The 27,369-nt window shown below is 41.2% G+C and overlaps 1 protein-coding gene across 1 annotated transcript; it reads right to left on the bottom strand.

Moving 5' to 3' along the window:
* Nucleotides 1-249: 249 nt before the first annotated feature.
* On the bottom strand, nucleotides 250-24,770 carry LOC116328409 (peptidase inhibitor 16-like). Its single transcript, XM_039604741.1, has 6 exons — nucleotides 24,096-24,770; nucleotides 8,343-8,493; nucleotides 6,286-6,353; nucleotides 5,833-5,942; nucleotides 3,778-3,869; nucleotides 250-3,354 (listed from the first exon to the last, which is right to left on the bottom strand). The coding sequence occupies exons 1-6, from the start codon at nucleotides 24,384-24,386 to the stop codon at nucleotides 2,834-2,836; spliced, it is 1,233 nt and encodes a 410-aa protein (XP_039460675.1). The 5' UTR covers nucleotides 24,387-24,770; the 3' UTR covers nucleotides 250-2,833.
* Nucleotides 24,771-27,369: the final 2,599 nt, after the last annotated feature.

Genomic DNA, 27,369 nt, shown 5'->3' with positions numbered 1-27,369 from the left:
ATTTTAGCATTCGACAGTGAGTGGGTGCACTATTATTGCTCTTATAGTAGAAAAGTAGAGAGCGCCACATAGTCAGTGTCATTTGTCCCAGTGGTCAACTGTGGTATTGCACTGAAAAAGTCCCCAATTACCTCCATTAAAAAGAGACTTCTCTAAAAAAAAAAAAAATAATGGTACCTTCAGCGACGAGCAAACTCGGCTTTTACTATCCTTACTGTGAATTATTAGAAGAAGCCACACAGTATCAACTAAAGGAAGTAAGGTAGGTTTTTTTATTTATCTTATATACAGACATTTACAGCCACCTTTGCTAAAGTTATTTAGGATAATTATGGTAATTTTCCTTCTAAGACAGCGTAGCAGAGATATGTCAGTTGTTAGATGTTGTCCAGTTGTAGTTCCAGTCTGAGAGAGAATACGCTGTACAGTAGACATGTAGCGGTGAAAAAGAAGAAGCAGGGTCGTCAGTTTGAAACACAACAAACACACTCAGTGATTATTTCTCCTGCAAACCGACTACAACACTAAAATCCCTGTAAAACAAAATGTCTCCCACTCTGTTAGCTTTCACTTGATGATACTGATGCACACCACTTTCATCATGTTTGTTTTCATCAAACAAAGAGGTGATCTCAGCGGGGGTTCAGTTTGTGAGCAGCTCCTCTGCAGCACTGCAGTGCTGTTTGGTTTTCAGTGCAGAGGAAGCACAGCACTGCTGTAAATATCTGACGGAGCTCAAACTCCAAATGAAAAAAATGTAAGTAAAATAATGTTCAGATATATATTTTTTGGTATTTCACTTCCTTACACATTTTTGTGCATAAAATAAGATCATTAGGACTTTCCACAGTTTTGATGGTGTAGTAGCAACAAAACATCAAAGATGTGCAGCAAATTCAGTTTTTTAGTTCAAGAGTGAACCTGATGTAAGTGCATGAAAATGCTTCTCGCTATTTCACATATCAGAGTTTCTGCCAAGAGTTAACCAGCAGCTCAAAGTAAGACAAGAGATATGATTAACTTATTAGCACAAAGACTGGAAGTAGAGGAAAACAAACGTTTGGGGTTTTGACCTGTAAACCAGGTGTGACGGTTATACAATTTAGTTATTTACCAGGAGTTTCTTCCACAATTTTCCATCTATTAAACTGTTTAATAACTTAAGACATTTTTATGATCTGATTGGAAACGCAGGTTTCATTAATGACAATCTTCAATCCTGCTTTTATCTTTATTTAGACGGGTCGGCATTTTACATCCTGGACATTTTTACATGTAAAGATAGAAACTGATAAAGTTACAAACAGGTTGGTGAAACTTTATTACAATTAATATTTTGACAATAAATATTTACACTTCATTTTAGTAAGTTTAAAACAAAGTCTAAATAATTACATATTCAGTGTCCTACATTCTCAGGGCGTCGGATGAAGTCATTTCTACTCATGAATTTATCAGCACAGTTTAAACCATTTACTGTGTTTCTGTGAAGGTTGAATTAGGCTTAAAACACGGGGACATAAAATGAGACAGAAATGGGTCCAAAACAGCTGCTGCAGGTATTCAAATTATTCATTAAATTAAGCACAGGTTATTTAATCTGTGTAACAGATGGTTCTGATGATGTCATCAAATCTGGAGACAGCTTCCAGTCTTTATGCTAAGCTATAGGCTAACCATGTTTAGACACTCCTCTCAGACTCCTACCTGATAAAAGTTCTGATGGACACATTTGAATCTGATGTAAGTGAAAAATATCCTCAATCCTCTCTGAAGCGGTGAGGAAAACAACTTGTTCACATACAGGGACATGGATTTCCCTTCTTTCACGATACAACTTATAAATAACTCATTATGTAATTAAGAAGTTTATATTGCGTCAGAAACCACATATTTGTTTAAGAGAAACTGGCATGAAGCTGGCACTACCTAACCTGTGGTTAACATTTTACACCAGTCTATTTGTACCCAATTTAGCCTAAAGGCCGACGTTTGGGGGGGTTAGCAGATATGTGGACAGGCCTTCCAAAAAGGAAATAAAATCCTACATTGTTTTTAGCACATAGGCTGTTATTCTAAGACTGAATTAAATTAAACATGAGGATGGGCAGAAAATGTGACTTGTTTTATGATTTTTTATTTTCTGTCAATTATCGAGCTACTTTGCGGCCGTTTTGGGGCACCTGCTAAGTTTTCAGGGTTTCCTGTGTACGTAGAAATTTCAGCAGCAATTTCTGCTATTTCCATCCACTGGTCGATGTTTGTACATGTCTATAACTATTGAAAACTGAAAATTAAAAACTGACAATTGCATAGTCAGCAGTTATCCGATGCATTGATCTCCACAGAGACTGTGAACCTGCAGGTAATCAAAACCTGCTCAGGTGTGATGAGTAAAAGTACAAAAGGAAACCTCCTCTTGATCCCAAAATCTTATCCTTTGAGACTTACCCAAACCACAAATGAAACTGCAACAGAAACTGTGACTGTGTCCATTAACCAATAGATTAATCTTTTTTTAACTATTTCACAGAGTGCTCTGAAGCTGGTTTGGAAAACATCATATTTCCTGTCAGTGAACGGTAGTTTACTGGCTGTAAGACTTTAGTTTTCCAGGCAGGTTGAAGCAGGTTATGCACACATTGTTTGACCCAAATCTCAGTCCAGACTTGATGCAGATGTGGCAGAAATGGCAGCTGTGTTATGGTGAGGCTGATTTATAAATTGACCTATTTTACTCAACAAGGCAGAGAGGGGAAACGGTGGGAAGGGTTAACAAGGCCATGTGCAGTCAAGTATGGTGAAGGGAGGAGAACGCTTCCTCTTCTTCTACTCACAGCCTGACAATCAGGATCCCAGTCAGACAGGCTAGCAGGACTGAAGGCGAGGACATCGAACCAGCACTGTTCTGCACAGCGCTACTGTCCTTATTTATTATACTTCCAATGACTCTCTTCACATCTTTCTCCTCTTTATGTGGCGTTTCATTTAGTTTCTCCTCTTCCTCTTTCTCCTGCTCCTTCTCCTCCTCCCTCGTATCAGGACTGATCTTGTTTATCAGTGTAACGAGTGTTGTTGGGGGGGCAGATGGAGGTTTGGTGGCCTCAGCTGTGGTGTGTGGACGTGGTGTATCTTCAGAGCTCGATGCAAAGTGCACAGTGGGAACACTGGGAATGCCGTCAGCGGTGGTAGACTGCACTGGGAAGTCAGGTGTTGTAGGAAGAACATCATCCTTTGTAGGTTGGAAGGGATAAGTTTTTGCATCAGGACGGGATTCTCCTGTTGTGGGCATGGGATCAGCTGTCACATCATCATCATCGTCATCTTCATCCTCTTCTTCTACTGTGTCGGGAACTGGAAAACATAAATGAAGAAAAACTTGTTGTAATAACTTTCTGGGATCTAATGAGGTCTCGCAGTCGTTAATGCTGCCAGTGAGAAATATTTTTAGGTAAGGAACCCGGGAACATGTGCTGGGAACGCAGACTGTGCTGATAACAGAGCTGACGTCCCCCTTAAACTCTGTCACCACTGCTCCAGAAAAAATGCACACAGCCATGACATGCAGCTTCCAGATCCCACAAAACCACATTTTCCTTTGATCCGACCCACACTGGTGGATCTACAGTGCATATCAAATTTGACATGGGACAGCACGATAGCAAATACGTATTATATTACATTTATATGCTGATAAAAAATACATCAATAAAAATAAAGTCAAATAAAATACTGATGTGGATGAACACAGATCAGGAGGAGTAAAGACAGCCTTACCACAGAGACTGTTTTCACATTTCTGGAGGTTTTCGGGGCATCCGGAGCACCAATCGCCTTCAACATACGGCCGCACTCCTTCATAGTTCCCTCTGAGCACACATACACAAAATATCACACAAATCCAAATTTAATAACTCCAGATTGTGTTACAAGAAAAACAGAAATAAAAAGAAAAACTAACAGAAACAGTGAAACAGTTAGTCAAGTGTTACTCTTTGTTAGTTTGTCCACAGCATGAGGCACCAGCTATGTATATATGCATTTTATTACATTGCCTGTATTACTGTGAATCAACTGACTTTAAAAAGTATAAATTAACAAAGGGATGTTAAAATATACAATACAGGCCAAAGAATTCACATTTAATGACGTGTCTCCTGCCTTCAGTCAAACATAAAGTGTAACTAGAAGAATTTGCATTTCCTGTGAAAATGCTGTGTAGCGGAAATTATCTGCTGAAAAATGCAGAAGAAGCAGAACTATCTGCTGAAAAGAGGTGTAGAAGCTGAAGTGTTTGCTGAAGACAGCTTTATTTGGAAGGGTCCACTGAAGAGTGTCAAGAAAGCAGAATGAGCGAGAGTGGAGAAGATGTGTGGCAAGAGCCACGGGTAGGATTCAAACCTGCGCCACCCAGTCTAAGGGCGGCTGCTCATTTCAGTGAGCCAAACAGGCCCTTATCTCAGACACTGGAAATGCTGGTGAAGAGGCTGAAGTACATATTAGAAAAGTTGCTGAATTCATAAAAACTTTGTTTTTCTTGGTCAATATTTCTGCTAATTTATTAAAATTCTTCAGTCAGCTGAAAAAAGCTGAACAAGTTCCATCACAAGTAATAGTTGTTGAATGGTGAGAAATCGGCTGCTGTCTGCTGAAAAGAGGTGTAGAAGCTGAAGTGTTTGCTGAAGACAGCTTTATTTGGAAGGGTACACTGAAGAGTGTCAAGAAAGCAGAAAGAACGTGAGTGGGGAAGATGTGTGGCAAGAGCCACGGGTAGGATTCGAACCTGCGCCGCCCAATCTCAGTGAGCCAAACGGGCACTTATCTCAGACACTGGAAATGGAGGTGAAGAAGCTGAAGTACATATTGGAAAAGTTGCTGAATTCATTCAGGATTCCCCTTGAACAAATGGCCATAATTTCCTAACTGTAGGGGTTAGAATGGTCATTCTTGCACTGTTCTTTTAAGAACAGATGGGGGAATCTTCAGGTGTTCATTTTTCATTATTACAATATGAATTGTTAAAGCTATACTACTTGTAATGTATGTACCATAGCCGAGTAGAGGAGAATCAAAAACTGCCTCGACTTGCTCTCAAACAACAGTTTGTAACGTTAAATCTATTTGAAGCATCCACCATCATTCTTTCACCGTAACAATCAGCAGGCTTTGGTGAACCATCACGGAAGTTTTTAGGTCTCTGTGGAAATCCACGAAGGAGATATAACGAGAGAAAAAAGTGCTTCATTTCCAGAGTTTGAAATCTGAAGAAATCTGAGAGAAGTACAGATTTCCTACCCTCAAACAAATTTATGGAAAAACAGTCTGACAAAAAATTTTGAGTTGTGAGTGTCGGGAGTGTCTGAAGATATATTAGCCAAAGCCTCAAGCCTTGAAATTGTTTCGGTGAAGAGATATGAAAATTTGAAAATGGCTCCCATCAGAGAATTCCAGCGCTGATTTCGAGCAAACTCTCAATTGTGTTTCTATGGAGAGTTTTCAGACTTTGTGTTGCTCTGAGACAGTTTGACGAAAATCTGCTACTTCCACAATAATGATAGAGTGAAAACTGAGCGAGTAGCAAGAAGTTGTTCAGACATGAAGAAAAGACTCAGAAAGGTCCAGTGGGCCACTCAAAGCAAACTGCATGTATTTTCTGAAAAATCATAATGAATGCAACTGAAAACTTAAAGAGGGATTAAATTAAAACAGAAGAAGATCTGAAAAAGCTGAATTATACATGAATAGCTCAATAATTATTACTACTGTCCACAAGAGGGAGCGCTTGTTGTAGTATTGTGCAGCAGTAACACTGGAAGCAGTCGTGGTACTGACGCTGGGTAGTAGTTACAGACGAGGAAGGAGACTCTATCCCAATCCAGTCCCTCCATAGTGTCACAGAGATGGAAGGCACAGCCCACTCTGTGTGTGTCTGCCCACACCATCTGTAACACACATGCACAGTTTAAACTGAGTGGATCTGCCACATTCTACACAAGTTTTTGGACAATGTCGTGTGCTGTGGATTTTAAATAAAAAAAATTCAGGATGTGACTGAAGTGCAGACTCTCAGCTTTAATTCGAGGAGTTTAACAAAAGTATTAAACTGTTTAGGAACTACAGCTATTTTAGTCATATTTCCTGATTACTTGAAAGTAACTGGACAGTTGATTGACAATTAATGTCATTCTCAGTTTGGGCATGCACCCTCAAGTGTGTCATTGTCCAGATACACAGCCTAACTATACTGTGTGTGTGTGTGTGTGTGTGTGTGTGTGTGTGTGTGACCTGCGTGTAGTGTCCACACATCTTATCTTCGTCACAGCTGTTGTTCTGGAAGTCGTAGTCCAGGCGTTCTGCACAGAACAGATCAATTAGAACACATTATTCTAATCTGAACAATGATGAGACTTTGTTGAAGAATCACCATGTTCGGGACATATCCAATGACAAGTGAAAGTTCTGCACTCAAGATGAACATCCGGCATGTTTATCCTGAAACTTGAGAAATTCTCGTGTTACAGCAGCCAAAATAATAAACAGAAGCTATAACAATAAGGTTCAATAAGAATGCAAAAGTGCTGGTCTGCAGTGCAGGGCTCTGCTGTCAGAAGTACAATGGTTAGAAAAACCACAAGAAATCTCACAAAGCAAAAAGCAACAATTTCAGCACAACTGAGTGAAATCAAATACAAAAAGTGGTGAAAACTGAGAAACTACAACAGGAGTTGTAACTTTAACATTCAGTGTCAAAGTTACATTTTTTATACAAGTTAAGTAAATCAGTAATCCATAGTTATAGGAGGGATTATTAATGTGTGGTAGGTTAATCTATTAACATCACAGTAGCAAAAATACTTTAAGTCAGTGGTTCCCAAACTTTTTTTGCCAGGCCCCCCTTTGTTTTACAAGAAAAATGTTCGCGCCCCCCCCCCACCACTAACACCCCCCCCCCACAAACGCATCCTCCAAACACACACACCCATATTTTGTTTACAAACTCCATTGCGGTTTATTTCACACCTCAAACATTTAGTAAACAATTACGCAAATACAAGTAAACGGCAATAAATTACAGGTAGTAATAAAATCAACTACTAACTCTTTTACGCTGCGTCCACACCTACACGGGTATTTTTGAAAACGCAGCTGTTTCTGTGCGTTTGGCCTTTTCGTCATCACGTAAACGGCGTTGCGATTCACCGAAAACGGAGATTATTTAAACTCCTTTTTGCGTTTACGTGTGGGACGAGGATTACAGAGTTCGATCACGCAACTCAAAGGTATGTGCCTCTTTTCACGTCACGCTGTGCGCCACGTTATTGTTTACATAAGATGAATTGCAGAATGGCAGATAGAGACAAAATACTGTTACTGTTAATCTAGCTTCAGGTTTTACACGCTTACATATACACACGCAGTTACTGTCCCTGCATTTAGAAAGGCAGAGGCGTCACGGTGTAATTATTTTACGTGTAGTTGTTTTTTTTCCTGTGTAATGTTCAGTTATTCCTTCAGATTGAATTGTGACTGTAAATGTTCAGGATATTGATTATTCTCATAAATCCACTGTTACACACTTTCACAACAGCAGTCGCCTCAAGGTGCTTTATATTGTAAGGTAAAGACCCTTCAATAATACAGAGAAAACCCCAACAATCTGATGTCCCGCTAACAGCAACCACTTGATGACAGTGGATTAAATGCAGAGAGGTTTACAAACACATAGTGAGTGAAGAAGAAACACCCATTGCATCATGGGAATCCCCCAGCAGCTTACACCTACTGCAGCATAACTAAGGGAGGATTCAGGGTCACCTGGTCCAGCCCTAACTATATGCTTTAGCAAAAAGGAAAGTTTGAAGCCTAATCTTGAAAGTAGAGATAGTGTCTGTCTCCTGAATCCAAACTGGAAGCTGGTTCCACAGAAGAGGGGCCTGAAAACTGAAGGCTCTGCCTCCCATTCTACTTTTAAATACTGTAGGAACAACAAGTAAGCCTGCAGTGTGAGAGCGAAGTGCTCTAATAGGGTGATACGAGAAACAAAACTAGTTGTGGTGATCGTATTTTAAAAACAGCAGCAATTTTTAAAAACCCTGACAGACTGTGTTACTGTAGTAAAGGTTTATTAGTGATTGTAAACAGACAAACATCTTATTTGCTCTGACTTTTCATTGTGAAATAGATTGGATTGCAAATCTCGTGGTTATAGAATACTGAACACCAGCACTGCTTGGAGTGTTTGCCTGTAAGCCTCACTTCTACTGTTCAAGGATAACCACTAACTGTAATCTGTCTGCTGTGAAGAAGAAAACCAACAAATATTTACATCTGAGATCACTCACCCAGGAACCATTTCTCCAGAGCCGTTCGGAGGTCCAGAGGCCCGGTGCCAGCGTAAAGATTCTCTCCAGTATCTTCCAGTTCTGGGTTGTGGTTCCAGATGCATTTAGCAGCGTAGCCCTCTGCCACCAGCTTCAGGTTTGGATCCCATTTCTGCAAACAACCAATGAATGTTACAGAAGTGCTGGTTTGGCACCACCAAATCTGCTGTTTGTTAATCATAAACAGCTTGTGTCATTTTGCAAGGCAACATGTTATTAGTTTACAGAGAGGAAGTCACATAAAAGTAGCTAAAATGCTGGCTGTACATATTAAAAGCAGTCAGAGTTTAAAGCAATCAAATGAACATGTAAAAGTAAAGCTGGTTGACAAAACGCCTTTTTCCAACATTCCTGTCACGGTCCTGATTCTGGTGACTCAGTGTTTGTTTTTTGATTATTAATATTGTTTATTTCTGTTAGTTTCTGGTTGTACTTTAGTGATTTAGATGCTTCCTCTGTGTTACGTCTAGTTATCCTGGTTTCTCTGTTCGTGTACTTCCTGTTTGACAGTCCTGTGTCAGTGTATTCTGTTTTGCTTCCTCCCTGTCTCGACGGTTCATCTGTGTTTCCTCTGCTTATCTCGTGTCCCAGGTTTCTTCAGATCTCAGGTTCTGTATAGTTTTTTCCCTTTGTATCTAGTAATGCTGGGCCATATGGAAAAAATATTTATCACAATATGAATTATTTTATATCACGATAACGATATATATCACGATATACCACCTGACCTGTGGTCATCTGGAAAGTATGCAGTCTGTAAACAGCGAGTGGAGAGGGTGCAGTCTTTGTTTTGAGTTACTGTAAAGCATGTCGCAAATCCGGGTGCACGTAAAGCAGCACCATGTCGCAAAACCACAAGACGGAGTTTCTTTGTGAAAAATATCATTTTTTTATACTTTATTTTCTCTTGCATAAAGTTAAAAGTATGTATAGTGAGAAGACAACACTAATATATTTGCCACAGGCTATTTAACCCTTTAAGACCTACCATAGAACCAAGTCCGCCAGAGCTTATCTTTACATTTTACATGCTGTGGAGCCATTTGTGGGAGCATTTCAAGTTGCTATACATCAATACAACCGTTATAGCCCAAATTTTAATAATATGTATGCATTGAGTCCATAGTAACTACATAAATTGCAAAAAGTGCAATAAACTACAAAAAAAAAATTGAAAATCGTTTTTGTTTTGTTTTTTTTTACATATATTTCTAGTTAGAGAAATTTAAGAGGCTTATCCCTCAAAACTGTAAATACAAAAAAGTTGCACAAAATAGTTTCCAACCACGAGAAATTTATTTTGATTGTCTTCATAGTTTTATTTTTGAGATACACTAATTTTTATATACTACAGGAAAAATGAAAATAAATATTATAATGTAAATTTGCAAAAAAACTGCATGTGCATCAAAATAAACTATTTCCAACAGTGTAATTTGACTTCTAAGCATCCCAGAAAGATACAGAAAAGCTTAAAGTCAAACATGACTTTTAAAAACACCAACATAGGCTTTGAAGCTAAAAAACTACATTTTCCGCGAAAATGACGTCACTTCCGGTTTCAAACGGGTAATGGCGGACATGTGATAGTTCGCGCTGAGTTATTCCAACTTAGGAAGTGCTATGAACAGCTGATCAGATCGGCAAAGCGTGCTTCTGGAATATTATGTTTTTGTTGCTGGAAGTGCTTTTTATGCAATTTTTGCAAAGCTATATGTGGAAGGAAACCGTGACCTCGGGGAAGCTAATGGAATAAGATGTAAGTACAACTCCTACCGTTTCATATGCAAAAAAAAATTATTGCGCCACCTTACGTGGTTCCAGTTCTACAGGGATTTAAAAATAGTTAGGGAAAACGGAGCGTGCCTGCTCCGACCGGTTTTTAAGGGTTAATGATATATTTTATGTAATAATTTATAAAATTAGGGTTAGAAACGATAGAAACGATAGAAGACAAATGGCACGATAGACACTTTTCTATCGTCCATCGTCATATCGCCCAGCACTACTATGTAGTGTTGTGTTGTTTAGCTTTCCCCAGTTTAGGATTTTGTTAGTTTATCTCAGTTCCCAGTCGTATTTGGCTTTATAGTGTTTTGTGCAGAGCCCAATAAAGGCTCGCCTTCTGTTCAACATCCACCTGCATGTCCGTTGTCTGCATTTGGGTCCTCTGCCCTCGCACATCATGACAATTTCTTCTACTTTCTTTATTTGTTGATCTTCTACAACAGCCCACAGTAAGGGTGCTGCCTCGCTGAGGGAAGACACGGCATAGATAACGGGCCATTAAAAAAGATAAATAAGTTGTGCTCTGAACTGTCAGTCATGAACTCTAAACTACTCTACTATAGGGAAGTCACACAATACAAAAATAAATCAATGCAGTTGGACCATCCTCATTTTTGTTGAAATATTTAGGATTAGTAGAAATAGAGAACCAGTTGCCAGAAGTTCAGTTCCTTGGAATTGTTAGTGTGCCTGCTTATTGATTACGCTTATCGGATCTACTAGACTACAGTCAGTTCAGTTCCAGTTTGCATGTTGGAGGGGGAAAAGAGTGGCTCAGTCTCCAGCCTGGATATGGACCTTACTTTTATTTTTATTGCACAAAAGGACGAGTTAATTGAAAACTGCCTCCAGGACAGAAACAACTGCATTATGCTGCCAACACAACTCCAGCTCTTTACAAGCACCTGCACCACACAGCATGCAACTCATTCCCATGAAGGTAAAGTCTTTGTTATGCTGCTTTGTTATGCTGTCGTGGTGACTCTCAAAGCAGAGGCAGTAAGAACCCAAAGACAATCAATGAGAACTAAAAAAATCAAATGAATCTTATCAGTGTCCATCCCTGCTGATAATTCTGTAACAGCTAACTTTCATTTCAGATTTGTATCCTGTTCATTACACTGCTGATACAAATTACAGTGAAATAGCAACAGTAACAGACCGTAGCACACAGTGGGTCTGAGGTACGGGGAGAAAAAACACCCTCACTGTGATGAGTTCACTCTGAGACGGAGAAAGATGTAAGAACGAGAGAACACGAGAGGAGGAAGTGGAAATGTAAAGCCTAGGCTCCCAATCATGCTTGATTTTTTTGTAATCAGATATTGATTGTGTTCATGTTGTGTTGCTGAAGTGTTTTCATATTGTGGGACAAACATAATAATTACGGGATAATTATGCTCCATAAGTATAATAACTGTGTGTTCAATGCTGCCTTGTAAGTGACTCTCTGTACAGCACAAGCTGACTTTTATCCTTTTATGCATCTGTGCCGTACATGTGGCTCTGATATCTGAGTCACGGCCTTGAAGTCGTTGGCTGCCTCGCCCGGATCAGGACTTGAAGCACAGATGAAGGCAAACTTAATGCATACAAGTACAAAACACACACACACACATCAATGAACTGGTGCACATCGTCGTTCATGTGCTGCAAGCAGAAGTTCAACAGGGATGATGAACACGACTCTGTCGAGTTATTTGGTCTTCATGTTTATTTGTGCACACTACACAAATCAGAGTTTTAATGCAGACACAGCACCGATGCGTTCATGACAACGGAGTGTGTATTTTTTATTTAAATTTCACACCAGAAGTTACTAAAGTCATACTTTTGAATTATTGTTTGTGAGATTAAATTGGTGGTTTTATAACCCTTCTCCATTTTTGGTTCCCTCCCCTCTTTAAACCTGCTTTTAATTATCATGATAATTTCATTGCATTGCATTTCCCAAGAGTTTAACAAGCCATAAAACAGTAAATCCAAAACAGCAATGTACAAATACTCTGGAGCTGCTTTATTCTGATTATTTAAACCACCTCCATATCTCCCAGTACTATAAAATCAGCCACAGCTCTCCAGCAGAGTCAACAGCAGGATCATTGTTGCTGTTTTCTGTGACACTCGTAGAGGCTTCATAAGCTGAACAGCCTCTTAAAGTAAATTTGACAGCCAGTAGTTAAATAAATATTACTGCAGATGATATGACATTTAATATCACACCAATGAAATGTGGAACGCAGAGAGCTGATTTATTAGCAGCCATTGTGTTTGAGCCACCAAGGCTGAGTCATCCTGTCCTGGCCTCGCAGCCATTTAAAGATGTTGAAGTTATTTATTTTTTCCAGTTATTTTCTATCCTGCTTTCTTTTTACAAGACAAATCATGGACGACCCCTTACCCCTGACCTCTGACCCTGAACGCAGTCTGACCCCCTGACGTGCACATTCCCTTCCCATCATGTCTGTGGCTTTAACAGCAGGTTTTTCCTGTACAAAAACTGATCTGGTGAAAGGCAAATCGCTTACTGCACGGACGTGTGACCTTAAAAAAAGTCATTATGAACAGCCGCTCTCTGTATCAGCTTCCTTTTATGAAGACCAACCAAAAAATGCTCCGACTGGGACAAGAAATGCCAACTTTGTTGTCTCAGTTTAAAGAGCTCAGGTGTTAATGACGCCTGAAGCAACTAAAATAAGCATCATGTGGTGGATACATGTGTATATAATACCAATATATCCACCTTCAGTCACTGATTTTGGAGTCTGCAGTTTGAGATTAACGTCAGCACGAGTCAGAAGTGACATGTCTTGTTTGGACGACATGATGGAGAAATAAGTTATCATCTGAGTGGATGGATCCACATATTTGATTGATAAAACACATTCTTGGAGTAACAACCACCATCAGCAGCTCCAACATGGCCTCAGAAAAAGCTGCCAGTTGTACTGAGTTTGTGAAATAACTAAAGAGATCCTAAAGTGATAAAAGTTCTCTGTAAATTTCTAATTTAACTTTTTTTAATGTCGTTTATTTTCAAGCCATCTAACACTTCACTTAGATATGTCTTACTTCTACAGCTTCTTCAATTTAAAAGTCACCATTAAGAGTTTGAATGTCCACTGTCTAAGAGTCGGGCAGATGCAGCCGCTGTTTGCCTCCCACTGCTGCTGAAGACGTCATGTGATGATGGTCATGAGTGATGAGACGGAGCACAGTGACGTCTTTAACTCAGCCCATTGTCTGCAGCTCGTGGTTTGAGTCACTGTTGCTACGAAACCTAAAGAATGAACAACAGGACCCTGACAGGGAGTTTAATATCCCCGTGTGCGTGTGTGCGTGTGCACATGTGTGTGTTTATTTGTCCAGCGCTGACATGCAACACAAACAATAGTCAGGGGTCTCCTTCACATTCCTCTCCCTGCAGGCGCTCGCAACATCTGGTCTGTATTATGACTTTCAGGTCACGTCGTGTACACACACACACAAACACACACGATCATCTCTGTCGACTGTACTGGAAGTCACCCGATCTGAGAACAGCTGATTATGTTCGCCCGAGTTTAACCGCGGCCTGTTTTTTGTAATCTGAACAAAGTTTTTATGTTTTAATCGCTGACTCTTAAATTAATGGATATTTTTCATTGTTGCCCAGCGCGCAGAGGATCACTGAGTCGAGGTTTCTACCTCAGCTGTGGACTTCAGTAGAAACTTTCTATGCATATCTACTTTAATCTGTGCTGTATAAATAAAACTTAATTGAATCCTGGACTTTAAAATCACAAAGGATGGGTTTACTTAGTGAGTCCTGGCTACCATCGAGGTCGAGTTTGTTTCTAGAGCACATTTCAAAACAACAAATGTTGAAAATGTGTGCCGAATGTTAGACCCCCCCTCCAAAAATAATATCTGAAACAGATTTATTAGTTAGTTTGTTTGCGTTTGCCATCGTTTACTGATAATTCAGATAAAATAAATAAGTATCAGGTCAAGATGGATTAGAACCCCCCCGGTTTTTAACCTGGATTGGTGAACCATCAGGAGGCCGTAGTGAGGCAGAGCTGTCGTGTCATTTTTTACCTGGGGAGTCTTTTAATCCCAGGCAGAACATTTCCCTAATAATAGTAATGCAGTGGTGTGGACGCTGTGCCAGCCACTTCTAGGAGCGAGAGTCTAGCTCTTGATTCACAGCTGCTTGTATTACTTATTTCACCTGCAGCCATGAGCGTTGGGCGACTGAAGGAATATTCTGGATGATGTCACTCTGATGGGTGTTTGGGCTCAGCCTCAGAGGAGGAGGGGCTCAGCCTGATAGTTTCTCTGCAGGCCTGGGCTCTGGTTCAGTTTCGGGCTCTAATATGTGACGAGCAGGTTCAGCCGGATGTGAACTGGTCCACCTGATTCTCCTTTGTGCGTTTTCCATCTTGTACCACGGTACTGGTTAGACTGGTTTGGCTCAGTCCAGGTCTCTGAACCAGCTGTGTGACTGGACCATTTTGCAGACGCCTTTACATCCCAACAAATGCTGAACTCTGTCCTCTGTCTCTTTCTCCTCCTCCCTTTGAGTCTCCCCTCATCTCCCTGTTGCTCCTCTTTTCCATCATTGTCTCCTTACCTCCTCCTCCTCTTTCTTCCCTCATTTGTCTTCCCCTTCCTACCTCCTTTCCTTCCTTGTGTCCTTGAACCTTTTCACATCTTTTTCTCTCCTGGCCAGCTACAATCATAAGAAAATAACATGAAAATAGAAACATCCCTGTGGGGCTCCCATGGAGGCTGAGACCTCCCCTGGTCCAAACACACAAACATCACTGTTAGCACACATGCGCACACACACACACACACACACACATTCCTCTGGGCGCCCATTCATTCTCTACCTAATTTTCTTTTCTCTCTCTATCTAAATCTTCTCTTCCCCCCTCTTCATCCCTTGGCTCTTTCCCAGCCGTCCTCCTCTTCTGTTGCTCAACCCCGATCGCTCACTCCCTCGCTGTTCAGTCTGTTCCCTCTGACACGCTTGCTAATAACTGGAGGGCGTCTGCAGCGGGAAACACCCGCCTGTTCCTGGAACCCAGGCCTGATTTACTCTGCTGCTTTTTTGAAATGCGGTTATCTCATGAAGAGTGATGACCCTGCTCTGCCAACCTGTGCAAGCAAGTTTTTATCAACTCACTGAGTGAATTAAGAATGGTTTTGGTTGGTAGTAAAAGGACGTGGGGAGGCAGTGTTATTAAAATGGATCTTTGCCATCCATTGTATGCTGGAAGATAAGAAGGAGAAATAAACAAAGCCATGCTAGCAGTTCTGACTAAAAAAACTGCAGCATTCAGCATAACAGGTGCTTTGGTGTTTGTCCTACAGACAGTCACAGTAAGTTTACCCGTGCTCCAAATGCAGACATGCAGCACGGGTAAAAGGTGACGTCCAAATATTTAGTAACAAAATTAGTCAGTGAAAAATAATTTCAAATGGAGAGAAAAGGGATGGAAAGTGTGAGAAAGAGAACTAGGAACATTTATTTTTAGATAAGAGGTGTTTATAGTGACATTGAGGAGACAAGTGTAGAAGATTAACGAGAAAGCTAAGAGGGAGGAAGTGAAATTTAAAGCACCTCAAATTACAAAACAAGAGGAAATAACTTGAACCTGAACATCGATAACTACAGTTCTGCCCAATGTCCCCTTCACACGTTTATCAGAGAAATAAAAGACTCCTTCAGACATCTGGCAGCTGTTTTTCATTGAAGACTTGATGTAAAAGCCCAGGTTACATCTCAGTTTTTCATTTTGGTCTGAGCTGCAGACGTGTGATCGCTCTGGGTCACTGACAGCAGTCTAGTCATAGTCAGAGATGCTCGGCCACATCCTTCAGCTCCTCCAGGGGGACACAGAGACAAGCCCAGGCCAGCCGAGAGTCCAGTGTCAGGGAGATTACGTGCAGCATCACTGCAGATGCTGCATCAACCCACCCATTCTTTTCTAAGTGAGCACCGTGGTCTCAGATTTGGAGGAGCTGATGGTGATCCCTGCTGGTCCACACTCTCTAAACCAAAAGGATCACCTGTGGACTCTGTGGACTTCATCAGTGACATAATGAAGCACCAAAAATCCCTACATCACCTCATTGATGGAGTTCCTGCATTTATTTTTCATCTCATTTGTTCTCCCAGGGCGGCTGGATTTTTAAAAATGGCACTTATTGTGTTTTTGTTTCTCAGTTTGATCTATCGTCCTGCTCGCTGGAGTTTTTCTGGATCACTCTCTCCACTAAAACCAATCCTAATAGCAGTCCTGCTGAGGAGATTTCCACTGTGGAACCACACATTAAAGTTCCTGTGGTGGAAAACGGACTAATCCTTTCTTCTGGTTTATGGGCTTCAGAGGTTTAACTGCTTGTGGTTAACATGTGACCTAAATTTTGACAGATCTTGGCTGATGTTTGTCAGACGGGTGTCCTGCATGATGCGCCCTGATGCGCCCTGCTCCCAGTCTTCAGTTTGCTCTCAGGCCTGGGCACAAAAGATTTTATCGAGAGATGGGACGATAAGAATTTAGCGATTCAGATTCTGGTATCAGTATCCTTATCGATTATCTGGTTCTCATTCGCTCTGCTTTGAGAGTCACCACAATCGCTAAGCAGCATATCAAAGACATCAGAATCAATTGCATGCTGTGGGTCAAATGTTTGTGCATGTTGGAAGTATTTCTCCTCTTTGTTGTGATCAGTGTTGGGGTCGTTACTCCAAAAAAGTAATGCATTATATATATTACACAACAGTTTTCTTAAGTACTCACATAGTAATGGCATAAAATGACCTGAAATGCATTACCATTTAAAAACCTACAGACTGCAGTCCCACACAAACCCCTATAATAATGACACATACAGTGTAAGACAAATGCAACAGCACAAAGCAAAGATGAAGTCTAACACAAAGATGCTTTAAGGTGGTCACCACAGTGACTCTACTTTGGAAACATGAACAGGTAGAACTGGAGGCCACAGCCTGACCGCTGATCACTTTGGTTACCTGCTGAGCTTCAGGCTGCTCGGTCACTCAGCTTTAAAATGGCTCTGGGCTAGCTTAGCATTAGCATGCTGTCTATGCAGATGTTTACAAAGAGCCAAAGTTCTGTTAGCAGTACAGTGCAGCTGTTTCTGTCCTGGACATGGTTTGCACTTTACCGTCGCGCTGTCGTCTTTTTGTGAAATAAAATATAAGTAATGTCCACATCCACGCTGTAGACCGCGCCACTGTTTTGCTCCTTCGCACATAACTGAAATCAGCTGATTGTAAGTGGAGCCAGTAAAGGGAGAAGACTAACAGTTCCAAGGAACTGACCTACTGGGACTCCCAATGTCAGGTTAGCTGATGAAAAGTTGGAGGTAACATGACATGACTCAATCAGACCTCATGTTAAACTGTCCAAAAGCTGGATTTGACATTTCACAAACACTCTGGCCTCAATGACGCTGGATTCATTTCAGAAGAGCAGAGGCCGAAAATCCACAAATATAAGTTTGCTATCTGAAAAAGCAACCAATGAAAAGCTCCTTGTCTGTGTTTGTAATCAAATTAACCTTTGATAAAAACAGATTCACATAAAAGATTAAAAAACAAACTATTTTCGAAGGATGAAGGAAACAAAAATGTAAATATTCTTCCTGCATGGTGTTTGACACTGTTAGCTGACTTCATATTTTTACTCCAGAAAAAAAAGCCAAAGAGCTTCTCGTGGGATTGACTAAACAACTAAAAACTAATGATGTATTTAGTCTTTATGTTTCCAGCAGAATCAAAATGACTAACATTGTCTCCAGAGCCAAAAAGTGCAAAAGTGGAACAAGCAGCGATGTGTTGTCGTTCGATAAAAGGCGGTCTCGCTCTCTCGTACTGAAAGACAGATTTTCTTTGAATTTTGAAAAACAAACTGAATGTTAACCTGAAATACAACATGTCAGGTCATGTCAGCAATAGATTCTCCATCATCTAAACAGCTGGACACGTTTCTCCTGTTACATGACTAATCTGTCCTGATATGATAAAATTACAAAATGAAAAAATATGGAAGCAGTTACGATTTTAATTAGAAGGATATTTAAGTGTAAGTATGAACTCACGATAAAGATCCCAGCTGTTTGTCAAACTCAGCTGAATACTTTGATCCTGAAATGGGAAAATTCCCTTTCTGGAACTCAAACGCAGAGAAGTCCATCATTCACTGTAACATCTCCAAAACGAGTCAGACTTCCTCCAGCTCGTCTCTGGTCCAGCGAGCAAACCGAAACAAGCAGCCAGCCCGACGCTTCAGCACAAAACCATCGCACAGCTTTTATCTGATCTCAGAAGCTGCACAGACAGAAAGCTCCCAGAGACACACTGGACTGTGATAATTGTGCTTTTTCACTGATAAATGCTATCAGACTATCAGTAAACTACAATGTTCATTCGTGCTTCTATAAATAAGAAAGCACATAAAGTTAAACTCACTGGCTTGCTGTATCACTATAGTTGAGTGATATTATCATCACCTCACCTGCTTTTGCAAACATGTTTTTTTGTATTTTCGTCTTCTCATCTGATAACATGATGTCATCTGAAGTTGATGTACTGATGTCAAATATATTCAGTCTGGTTTTTAACTTTAAAACTTACTAAATTCTCCCAGTTTTCTCTTTATGTGGTAAAGATGCGTTTATATTCTTTCTGCACGTTCCTACAGCACTGTGTCCTCAAGCCTTTATAAAATCTAATTACTGACACATTCATACTCAGAAGGGGCAGAAAGGACGCTTCAAAACGCAGACAGTGTGTTTCCCTGCTCTCTGGCCCACTGACCAGTTTGCTGTTGTGGGAGGCTTTCTTATTATTTAGCTGATATCTAATGAGTGTCTCTGTGTGGTCAGCTGGAAGGCCGCTCCTTCCACTGAGCAGATAGAGAAGAAAAAACTGGAGAGGGTGATCATCTTAATGCTCCAGTATTTATTTATCAAAAAGTATTCGATTGAGTTTTTCTGATCAATGTACTTACAGACCACACATTTTTTAGATATGGCTCTATTTAGCATCTCAGCTTGGTGTCACTCGCAGCAGTGTCATCATGCTTCTGTTTAGAGTCTGTGGGTCTCTTGGTGAGGATCAGAGTGAGGGTTTGTGCACTGACTTGTTTCTTTCTGAGTGATCATTGACCATCATGTTTACTGTATGCATATGATTTCATCAGACAACAATGAGGTGAGAATCCCAGCCCCACCTCCACCACCTCCACTGGGAGGAACGTTTGCTGCTGATTACCACTGAAATTTCCAGAGTTCAGAAAATGGTGTTCAGGACAGCCTTGGTGTGTTCGTCATGAAAACATGGGACACAAAACACAGATACAAACAAGGATAATTAGAACAAGACAAAGCTAGAAGATGGATCCAACAAACAGTGCCAGAGATTACATATGCACTTGTGCTCGGGGGAACATTCGACAGAGAGAAGAAGAAAAAGCAGACAACAGAACAAGAACTGAGAATATTAGGAAATTAGGATCAGGTCTGTTCTGGACAGAAGATAAAGACAGTAAACAGACATCCGGCCAGTCAGTTTTACTTGTGCTTCCTCTTTATCTGTCTCCTCCTTTTTATTTACGTTTTCTTCTTCCCCCCCGCTGCCTCAGCACTAATAATCACCCAGAGCCTTTTAAAACAATGTCATGTAAACTCAAACTGAATTTGCTTTTGGCTCCGATGAACGCTGATATCCCATAATTCACGAATCACAAGAGCCGCTCACAGCTGGAAATGATGAAAATAAATTGCGGGCCGTGATGAGAATGAGCAGAATCGTCTTATTTGCTCTGTTTTATTTCCTAACTGGAGAAATCACACGTGTTTCAAAGTAAAAGCTAGATTTTCACACACATATGGAGAGGAGTTAATAGTATTAGAGACTGAAAACACAGCTTGTCCCTTCAGTTTTATTCATCTCTACAAAATAGAATTTGTTGGGGTCTTTTTTTTAGCAGCAGATTAATTTTAGAGATTTCAGTTCAGCTTTTTACAACGAGGCTCAGTGGATGGTTGTTGCTGCTGCAACACAATTAGATTAGTAAAACTCAACAGCAGCATCTCTTTCTGAACACAATGGTCAGTCTGTGTTGTCTTGAGGTCTCTGGATTACTCAGGATGAAGCTCAGAGTCAGGCGAGGTTCAGAAAACTGGAGACCTGATCCCTGTAACTGGGAAAAGACTGGCTGGGTGGTCAAACATCTGTAAAGTACCTCCACCCACAAGCAGTTTTGTGGAGGTTTAAACTGTTACGAAACAGAGACTCACAGGCTGCTGTTGCATTAGTAACACCTGCCTGATGTCACTGCAGTCTTATCGTACATGCAGTGTAATGCAGAATTATATCTTGTGTGAAAGGTTGTCCTCACTTGTCTGCAGGCCGTGAACACCTTTGGGCGCTTTAGATTAGACTGGTTATAAGTGGTGATGCTTTAAAGACAATTGTGTTGTAACCAAATTACACATAATGAGAAAAAAAGTTAATTTAACTGTCATCAAATCTGCAGTTTGCCACTGAGGAAATGACTTTAACTGCAGTGAACTGGCAACCGAGGGGCTGAAAAAGGAAGTGAACACTAAAGGATCAATGCCCATAAACTCCCAAGGATTAAACATTCAGCTTTATAGCAAAAAATACATAAATTTGTAACCCGGTGCTAATAGAAAATATAAATATAAACAATTTTATATCCAGTCCATTTCTGAAGTGTGTTGCAGTTGCAGTGCCCACCCTAAGCTGTAAGATTTCTTTCCAAAGCTGGACTGGCTTCAGGCAGTTCTGCTATCAGATGCTCAGATGCATGAAGGCTCACTGGCAGACATTTTGAGAACATCTGAGAACATTTTGTAGTCTTCGTTTAAAGGAATTACCCACAGTTCATAGAGGTGTGGGCTTCACGGGGTTAATTATTTGTCCTGAACTGTGGTGGACTACAAAGGTTTGGACCTAAATGCGGGGCACTGGAAAGAAGAAATTATAACAATGAAAGGCAAACCGTTTTTTTGAGGTCGATAACAAAGTCTAAAAATCCCAGCAGAAATCCAAAACACAGGAGGGCACTGAGAGCAGAACACTGGGAAGCAACAACAAACACTGACAATGGACAAAGAGAAGAAAGGGCGATATATACAGAGAGGAATGATTGGACGTCAGGAGACAGGTGAGGAACGAGGTACAGCTTAACACGATTAACACAGACAAGAACAATCAGGCAAGTCGCAGACAGGAAGTAAAACTAACGCACGGGCCAGAAAACAAGGCTAGAAGAGAGACGAAGTATAAAAAGAAAGTTAAAACAGAGGGAGGAACGACACGGAAACACTGAGAGAACTGAACACTCAAGAAATTACAAACTCAAAGTAGGAACTGAGGGTTAATACAAACAGTAAGGTCATCTAAACATGCGCCCGAAACTCCACAAACAACTAAACAGGAACCAGAACTCAAATAATACAACAAGAACGCTCAGAATCACTGGAGTGATCATGAGATCAGAGCAGGAGTGAAAAACACTCACCTTTGCATTCAGTACCAGGGTTACGCCTAAAAACTGCTCAGATAAATATTGTTAGGGCTAAATTCTCCACATTATCCGTTAGTGCAGAGCACAGCATCTTCTTCCTGTTTTTACTTTTGTCCTTTTCTACAAGTTTCACACAGCAAAGGTAGGGGAGGGGCCAGTCGCCTTGAGAGATTTGATTGGGCAATCCAGTGTCAGTAATGAACGTGAACGAATTCACCACTGTCAGTGTTTGTAGGGCCGGTGTGCAGCGCCCCTTCAAACCGGCCATTAGTCCAAAACTGTGCCGGCCCACCGGGAAAATGCCAGGTATGCAAGATAACTCTGAGCATCATCATGTGGTTTGCAGTGACACATTCAGGTTTGCTTAGAGTTTTGTCTGTGTGAAGAGAAACCAAACCACAGGGAAAAGCTACAAATTTAAAAACTCATCAGCTGATATCACCAGAATAACTGAACTATAGCTGGGAAAACGCCCTAATCAAACACAGAGGTGGCCCCGGCTCAGGAGGTTCAGTCCCAACCGGCTCCAGTCTGCAAAAGTATCCTCGGGCAAGGTGCTAAACCCAGAGTTGCTCCGGATGCATACATCAGACTGTGAATGCGTTTGAATGTTGGATAGAAAGCACCTTGAATGCTCAAGAAGAGTAGAAAAGTGCTATAAAAGAAGCAGTACATTCGCCATTTACAAGCACAGACAGGATCAAAATACATCAAACAAAGCACAGCAGTCAAAAAGGGCTTAGCTACATCACATGATCAAGCCCCTCCCATTCCTGTTCAAGCCCACCTGAGCCCCTCTGCTGCACAGAAGACAGCGAAGGGCTCGGGTGGTGACATCACTGAGGTCTGTGAGGGTGTAGTGCTTAGGGAGAGCATTGTGCTTTGGCCATAATAATGGGTTCCTCCCAAGATCTGTGTCTCTCAGATGCTGAGGTCTGATTATGATACTATCCATGGTTCAACTTGTTTTTTTGAGTTAATAACTGATACATTTTGACTTAAGGAGAAACAAATGGACGGGTGGATGGTTGGAGCTTTTCACTTGGTTAAAACTGCTGCTGTATGTAACAATGATCACTATGGAAGTAATGTTTTACTTTGACTGATGTCCATATTTGGTGTAACTGCTGGGGTGCTTACTCCTATCATTTATAAAGACAAGAAAAAAAACAACATCCATCCATTTCTTCAACTTCTTCTCTGAAACTGGGTGAGGGGTGGGTTACACCAGTGCTAACACACAGAAAAGACCATTCACATTCACGCCTACGACCAGTTTAGAAAAACCAGTTAAACCAACATGGAAAGAGGAACATCCAGGACAACAAGGACCTTCTTGCTGTGTTTACTTACTAATGCTGAAGAACACGTCATCATAATGGCGATACGAAGGCGTGAATTTCTGTTACACAGTAAAGATCTGCAGCTATGCTCAGTCATCGCCATTTTAAATGATTAGCCAACCGTTTCTGCGATGATCTGTTTTTAAACCAACTTCAAAGTATTTCTATGTTGCTGCATTTCCTGCAATCACATATATTTCCTGATGGCGTCAACATAAAGATGAGTCAAAAGGATGAAATATGTAACACCATAAATGGTTCATGATCAGTGAAGCCACTGTCGCCTTCCTCCCCGGAGTGATGACACATTTACAGCTCAAAACCAGAAGTTACTCAATCAAAAGAAGCTGAATCACTCTCAGCTAAGCAGGTTATGTGTTAGCCTGCTGTAGCTGTAGGCTAACTGTATTTAATCCATATTTAAAGTAGTTCGGTTACAGAGATGCTGCATTTAGAGTTTACTTTGTTGCTCACACAAAGAAAAGTCAGCAGAGATTGAGATAAAGATATATTTTTTATTGAGTCCTCTAAAGCTGGATAAAAATCGTTGAAGTTTATTTATCAATGCTGTGCTTTAAATCAAACACTATCACAGTTGGTCTGCTGCTGAGCCAAACAATTACTTGTCGCCTGGACTCACCAATATAGCATAATGGTGACGTTGGAGTCCAGTTCAGCACAGTTAATGATTGAATTCTTTTACAGCTCATGCCCTAAAAACATGACTTAATATTATTTTACTCTAATCTGCTGATATATATCTAATACATCTATGAGTATAGACGTCTCTGCTTATTTGTGATGAATAAGCAAAAACGGTGATTAAATGTACTGACATTAGACAGAAAATTATACATTTATGTGTCTGCTTTTATATTCTGCAGCTGCACTCAAGGAGGAAAAGGTGATATCAGATACAATATCTGACATTTATTGGATAAACTACACAAATTACATTCCCTTCCTTTGTTTATGCTTATTTGGGATGACTTGTAGGGTCTTACCAGAGGCAACATGGCCGAGGCGCTGGGTGAAACCTGTCCTCTGAAGTAGTTGTGAAGCTCCACCAGCAGCTCCTCCTGCTCCTCGTTCAGAAAGCTCCAGGCTCCAGGAACCACCAAAGCCCCCAGCAGCAGCCATACCCAGAGAGGAGCTCTCCTCAGTGGGCTGCAGTGGCCGCTGGAACCTGTCCTCTCTCTGGAGCTGCATGAAGCTCCATCCTGGGTGGTCCATGGGGTCGTGGTCCCTCTCTGGGTACTGACCCCCTGCAGCGCTGAGAGTCCCCGCAGGTGCATGATGGGAAACAGAGTCCTGGGGAATATTCTCAAATGGTCCAGAGTCCAGCGAAGAGTCTGCGTGTCAGACAGATCAACAACTGTGTTTTTTTGTCTGTGTGAGTGTGTACAAAAGGCCACTTATCTTAGTATGTGTGTGTGTGTGCATGTAAAAGTGTGTGCGTTCCCTCCTCAGTGCCTCTCACTCTCAGCTCTGCTGATCTTTGTGTTGCTGACCCGGCTTTAAGAGAAAGAGGATCCTCCCCTACTCACACTCACACAGACTTCCCTGCCTCTGTGAGTGCTCTCAGCATCCTCCAGCCCCCGATCGAAACCTAAACCCAAAAAACAATTTTACAAAGTGAAGAACACCCGAATTACCCTCACTCTGAAGGAGCTACACACACACACACACACACACCCTGCAAAGTTCACATTTCACACACTGCACCGACTGGTACGCACAAAATAACCCCCCCACCCTCCTCCAGTACCCCACTCCACCCTCCACCCGTGCTCACTTTCCATTTTCTCCATGTCAGAGTGACTCTCTGATCCTCAGTTTTCTGTTTCTTTCTCTTCTCAGTTTTTTCTCCCTGTCATGTTTTTTTTAAATGAACTCATTCGGCCTTTATTTGATTTCTGTCATATATGTCCTCTTTCTCTGAACATTCAACAATCAAACATTTCAAAGTGTGAAAGAAAGAAGTCGGTGTGTTCACAAATACTTCTGATTCAACCTTTAGACTATGCTAAAAACCCGGGAGGTTTTTCTACTCTTAGCTCTTTATGATGTCACAGAGAGTACCAATATTTCCCTGTTTATAACTACAGGGGCCCCAATAACAGATCAGCACCCCATGACTCTGAAATGGATGGATGGATGGGTGGATGGGTGGATGGATGGGTGGGTGGATGGATGGATGGATTCTCACTCACGCCCCTCTAACTGATAAGACTCAGGTGAGGTGGTTTGGGCATCTGATTAGACTGCATCTGGATCATCTGGCTTTTGGGAGGAGCCCTGCCCTCAGGATCATCCAGGAGGAACTGGGAAACATTGCTGGAGTAAAATGCATCTAGCTTACCTCATTCAACCTGATACGACTGCAGTTTGACTTCTAAATAGCAGCGACACTCCTTCACCTCCCACCTCTGTCCCTTCAGAAGCCTTCCTGTCTGTCAATGACAGGTTTGTACCAGATTTTTCCAGAATTCAACAGATTCACATCGAGTCACTGATGAGCTGACACTGATTCAGTTTGTGACATATGTAATGTAGTCTTTTAAATAGCCACATATGTTTCGTAATCACTTTTTTGTTATTTAGATTTCTTTTTACTTTTGGATTTGCAGTGAAATTTTCCCAAAAGTACTTCACTGTAAAAACATTCAGTATTTTAGAGGAAAGGATAACCTTCTCTCTTGTAGTTTCTGTGAAGGATGATGGCTGTACTTTAGAGCATCCTAACCTACGTCTTACATTGGACTTACATATTTCATTTGTAAGTTTTTAAATACTGAAAATAACATCTTAAGTTCAGAAGAACTTCATGGTAAATGTTATGATTTTGATTAATTCCCAAGTGAAACCCTGTATTACAAAGTGACCATTTCTTACTATGATCTTCAGTTCAGACTTTTTATTTTCCAAAAAAGGAAAGTTTGTTGCAACATGGTGATTTTTTCACAGACCAAGTTTAGTTTTTAGACCCGAGGCAGTTTGTCTTTTTTTCACTCAGGCTTAAAAATAAAAGTCTTAGTGGCGTGGCCTCAAGAAAGCAGTGCTTCAGTTTTAATGAATGAAATTCTAGAGTTACTTGGCACTAATTAACTGTGATGCACCCAAGTAAACACCAAGGTATTTGAAGGTATTCATTCTTTCCACCCGGGCCCCATTTATGCTGAGAGGGTGGAAGCGTCTCTGCTGTTTTTAAGTGACATTGTCTTTAAGTTCATCTCAAGGTTGTTCTCCTTACACGAGTCAACTAGGTGCTTAACTTCATACCGACAGGCAGTCTCATCATTATTTGTGGTCAAGTGACTGTGTAGTGAGTGTACTTGACTATGATGATGAGTCTGAAGTATCTGCACAGTCATAGGTGTAAGGGAAATCCAACAGAAGACTCAACGCACAACCTTGAGCGACCTGTTGTGCGAACCACCTGTGGTCTGCTAGTCAGGAAACTGAAGACTAGCCTTGAGGGTGGGGGAAGGAAGGCCAAGGTTAGTTTAGTGGCCAGCCTGCAGTGAACTACTGCATTAGAGTTGAGTGGGCTATGGAGTCATCTGTGGATCTGTGGGGACGTATGAAAATTGTAAAGCTCAGGCAAAGAGGATGTGCTTAAGGTTCTGATCACGCTTTATCTCTACAAACATCAAGGATCTAGAAGCAACGGTCATTTAAACAGCTGGGGGCTGGAGTTTCTTAGGAACAGGAACTATATCTGACTGTTTGATGCATGTGGGGATGATGCAGTGGTTAAATATATCACAGGGACTGGCTCATTGGCACTTCCTTTGAGGAAACGTCTAATAAATTCACCTTCACTAGGATCGAGTCCTCCTCACGTTGTGCTCTGTCACAGTGGTTGTCGTGAATCCACCAGGTGGTACGTTGGTTTCCTGCCCTCAAAGTGCACATAGAAGATCTTTAATTCTCCAGCCAGACAGCTCGAGGGTTTTTCATTACAGTCTGTGATGGTACGTGGTCCCGGTTAGTCTTCTGGAGTTAGATTGCGCTCTGTGGACTTTATCAGAGGCAGCCTTGTATTTCCCCATGTTACTGATTGAGAGCTCTTTATACAGGCAGTGGTGTTGGTCCTCAGAGCATTGTAGATGCTTCTGGTTCAGAAATGTCCTCGTCATGGTTTTTGGGACACAATTGTCCATTAATTTCTTATTGAATACCACACAGCTTCCATAAACACGACATCATTTGAGCAGCATCAGGACATGGCCCAGGCAGAAACAGGTCACTTCTGCTGGTGTCATTCATCTGGTA

This window comes from Oreochromis aureus, linkage group 20 (assembly GCF_013358895.1).
Source record: "Oreochromis aureus strain Israel breed Guangdong linkage group 20, ZZ_aureus, whole genome shotgun sequence".
Classification (NCBI taxonomy): Eukaryota; Metazoa; Chordata; class Actinopteri; order Cichliformes; family Cichlidae; genus Oreochromis; species Oreochromis aureus.
The sequence above is the reverse complement of the archived record's forward strand: the minus strand, read 5'-3'. Positions and strand labels throughout refer to the sequence as shown.

Bases quoted from the DNA above. Each gene is read 5' to 3' on its own strand.
- LOC116328409 (XM_039604741.1), bottom strand. From the start codon at position 24,386: ATGCACCTGCGGGGACTCTCAGCGCTGCAGGGGGTCAGTACCCAGAGA. The intron at 8,494-24,095 runs GTAAGACCCTAC...GGTTGTTTGCAG, and splicing joins CCTCGGCCATGTTGCCTCTG to AAATGGGATCCAAACCTGAA. The intron at 3,870-5,832 runs GTCAGTACCACG...ATGTGTGCTCAG, and splicing joins GTCTGTAACTACTACCCAGC to AGGGAACTATGAAGGAGTGC.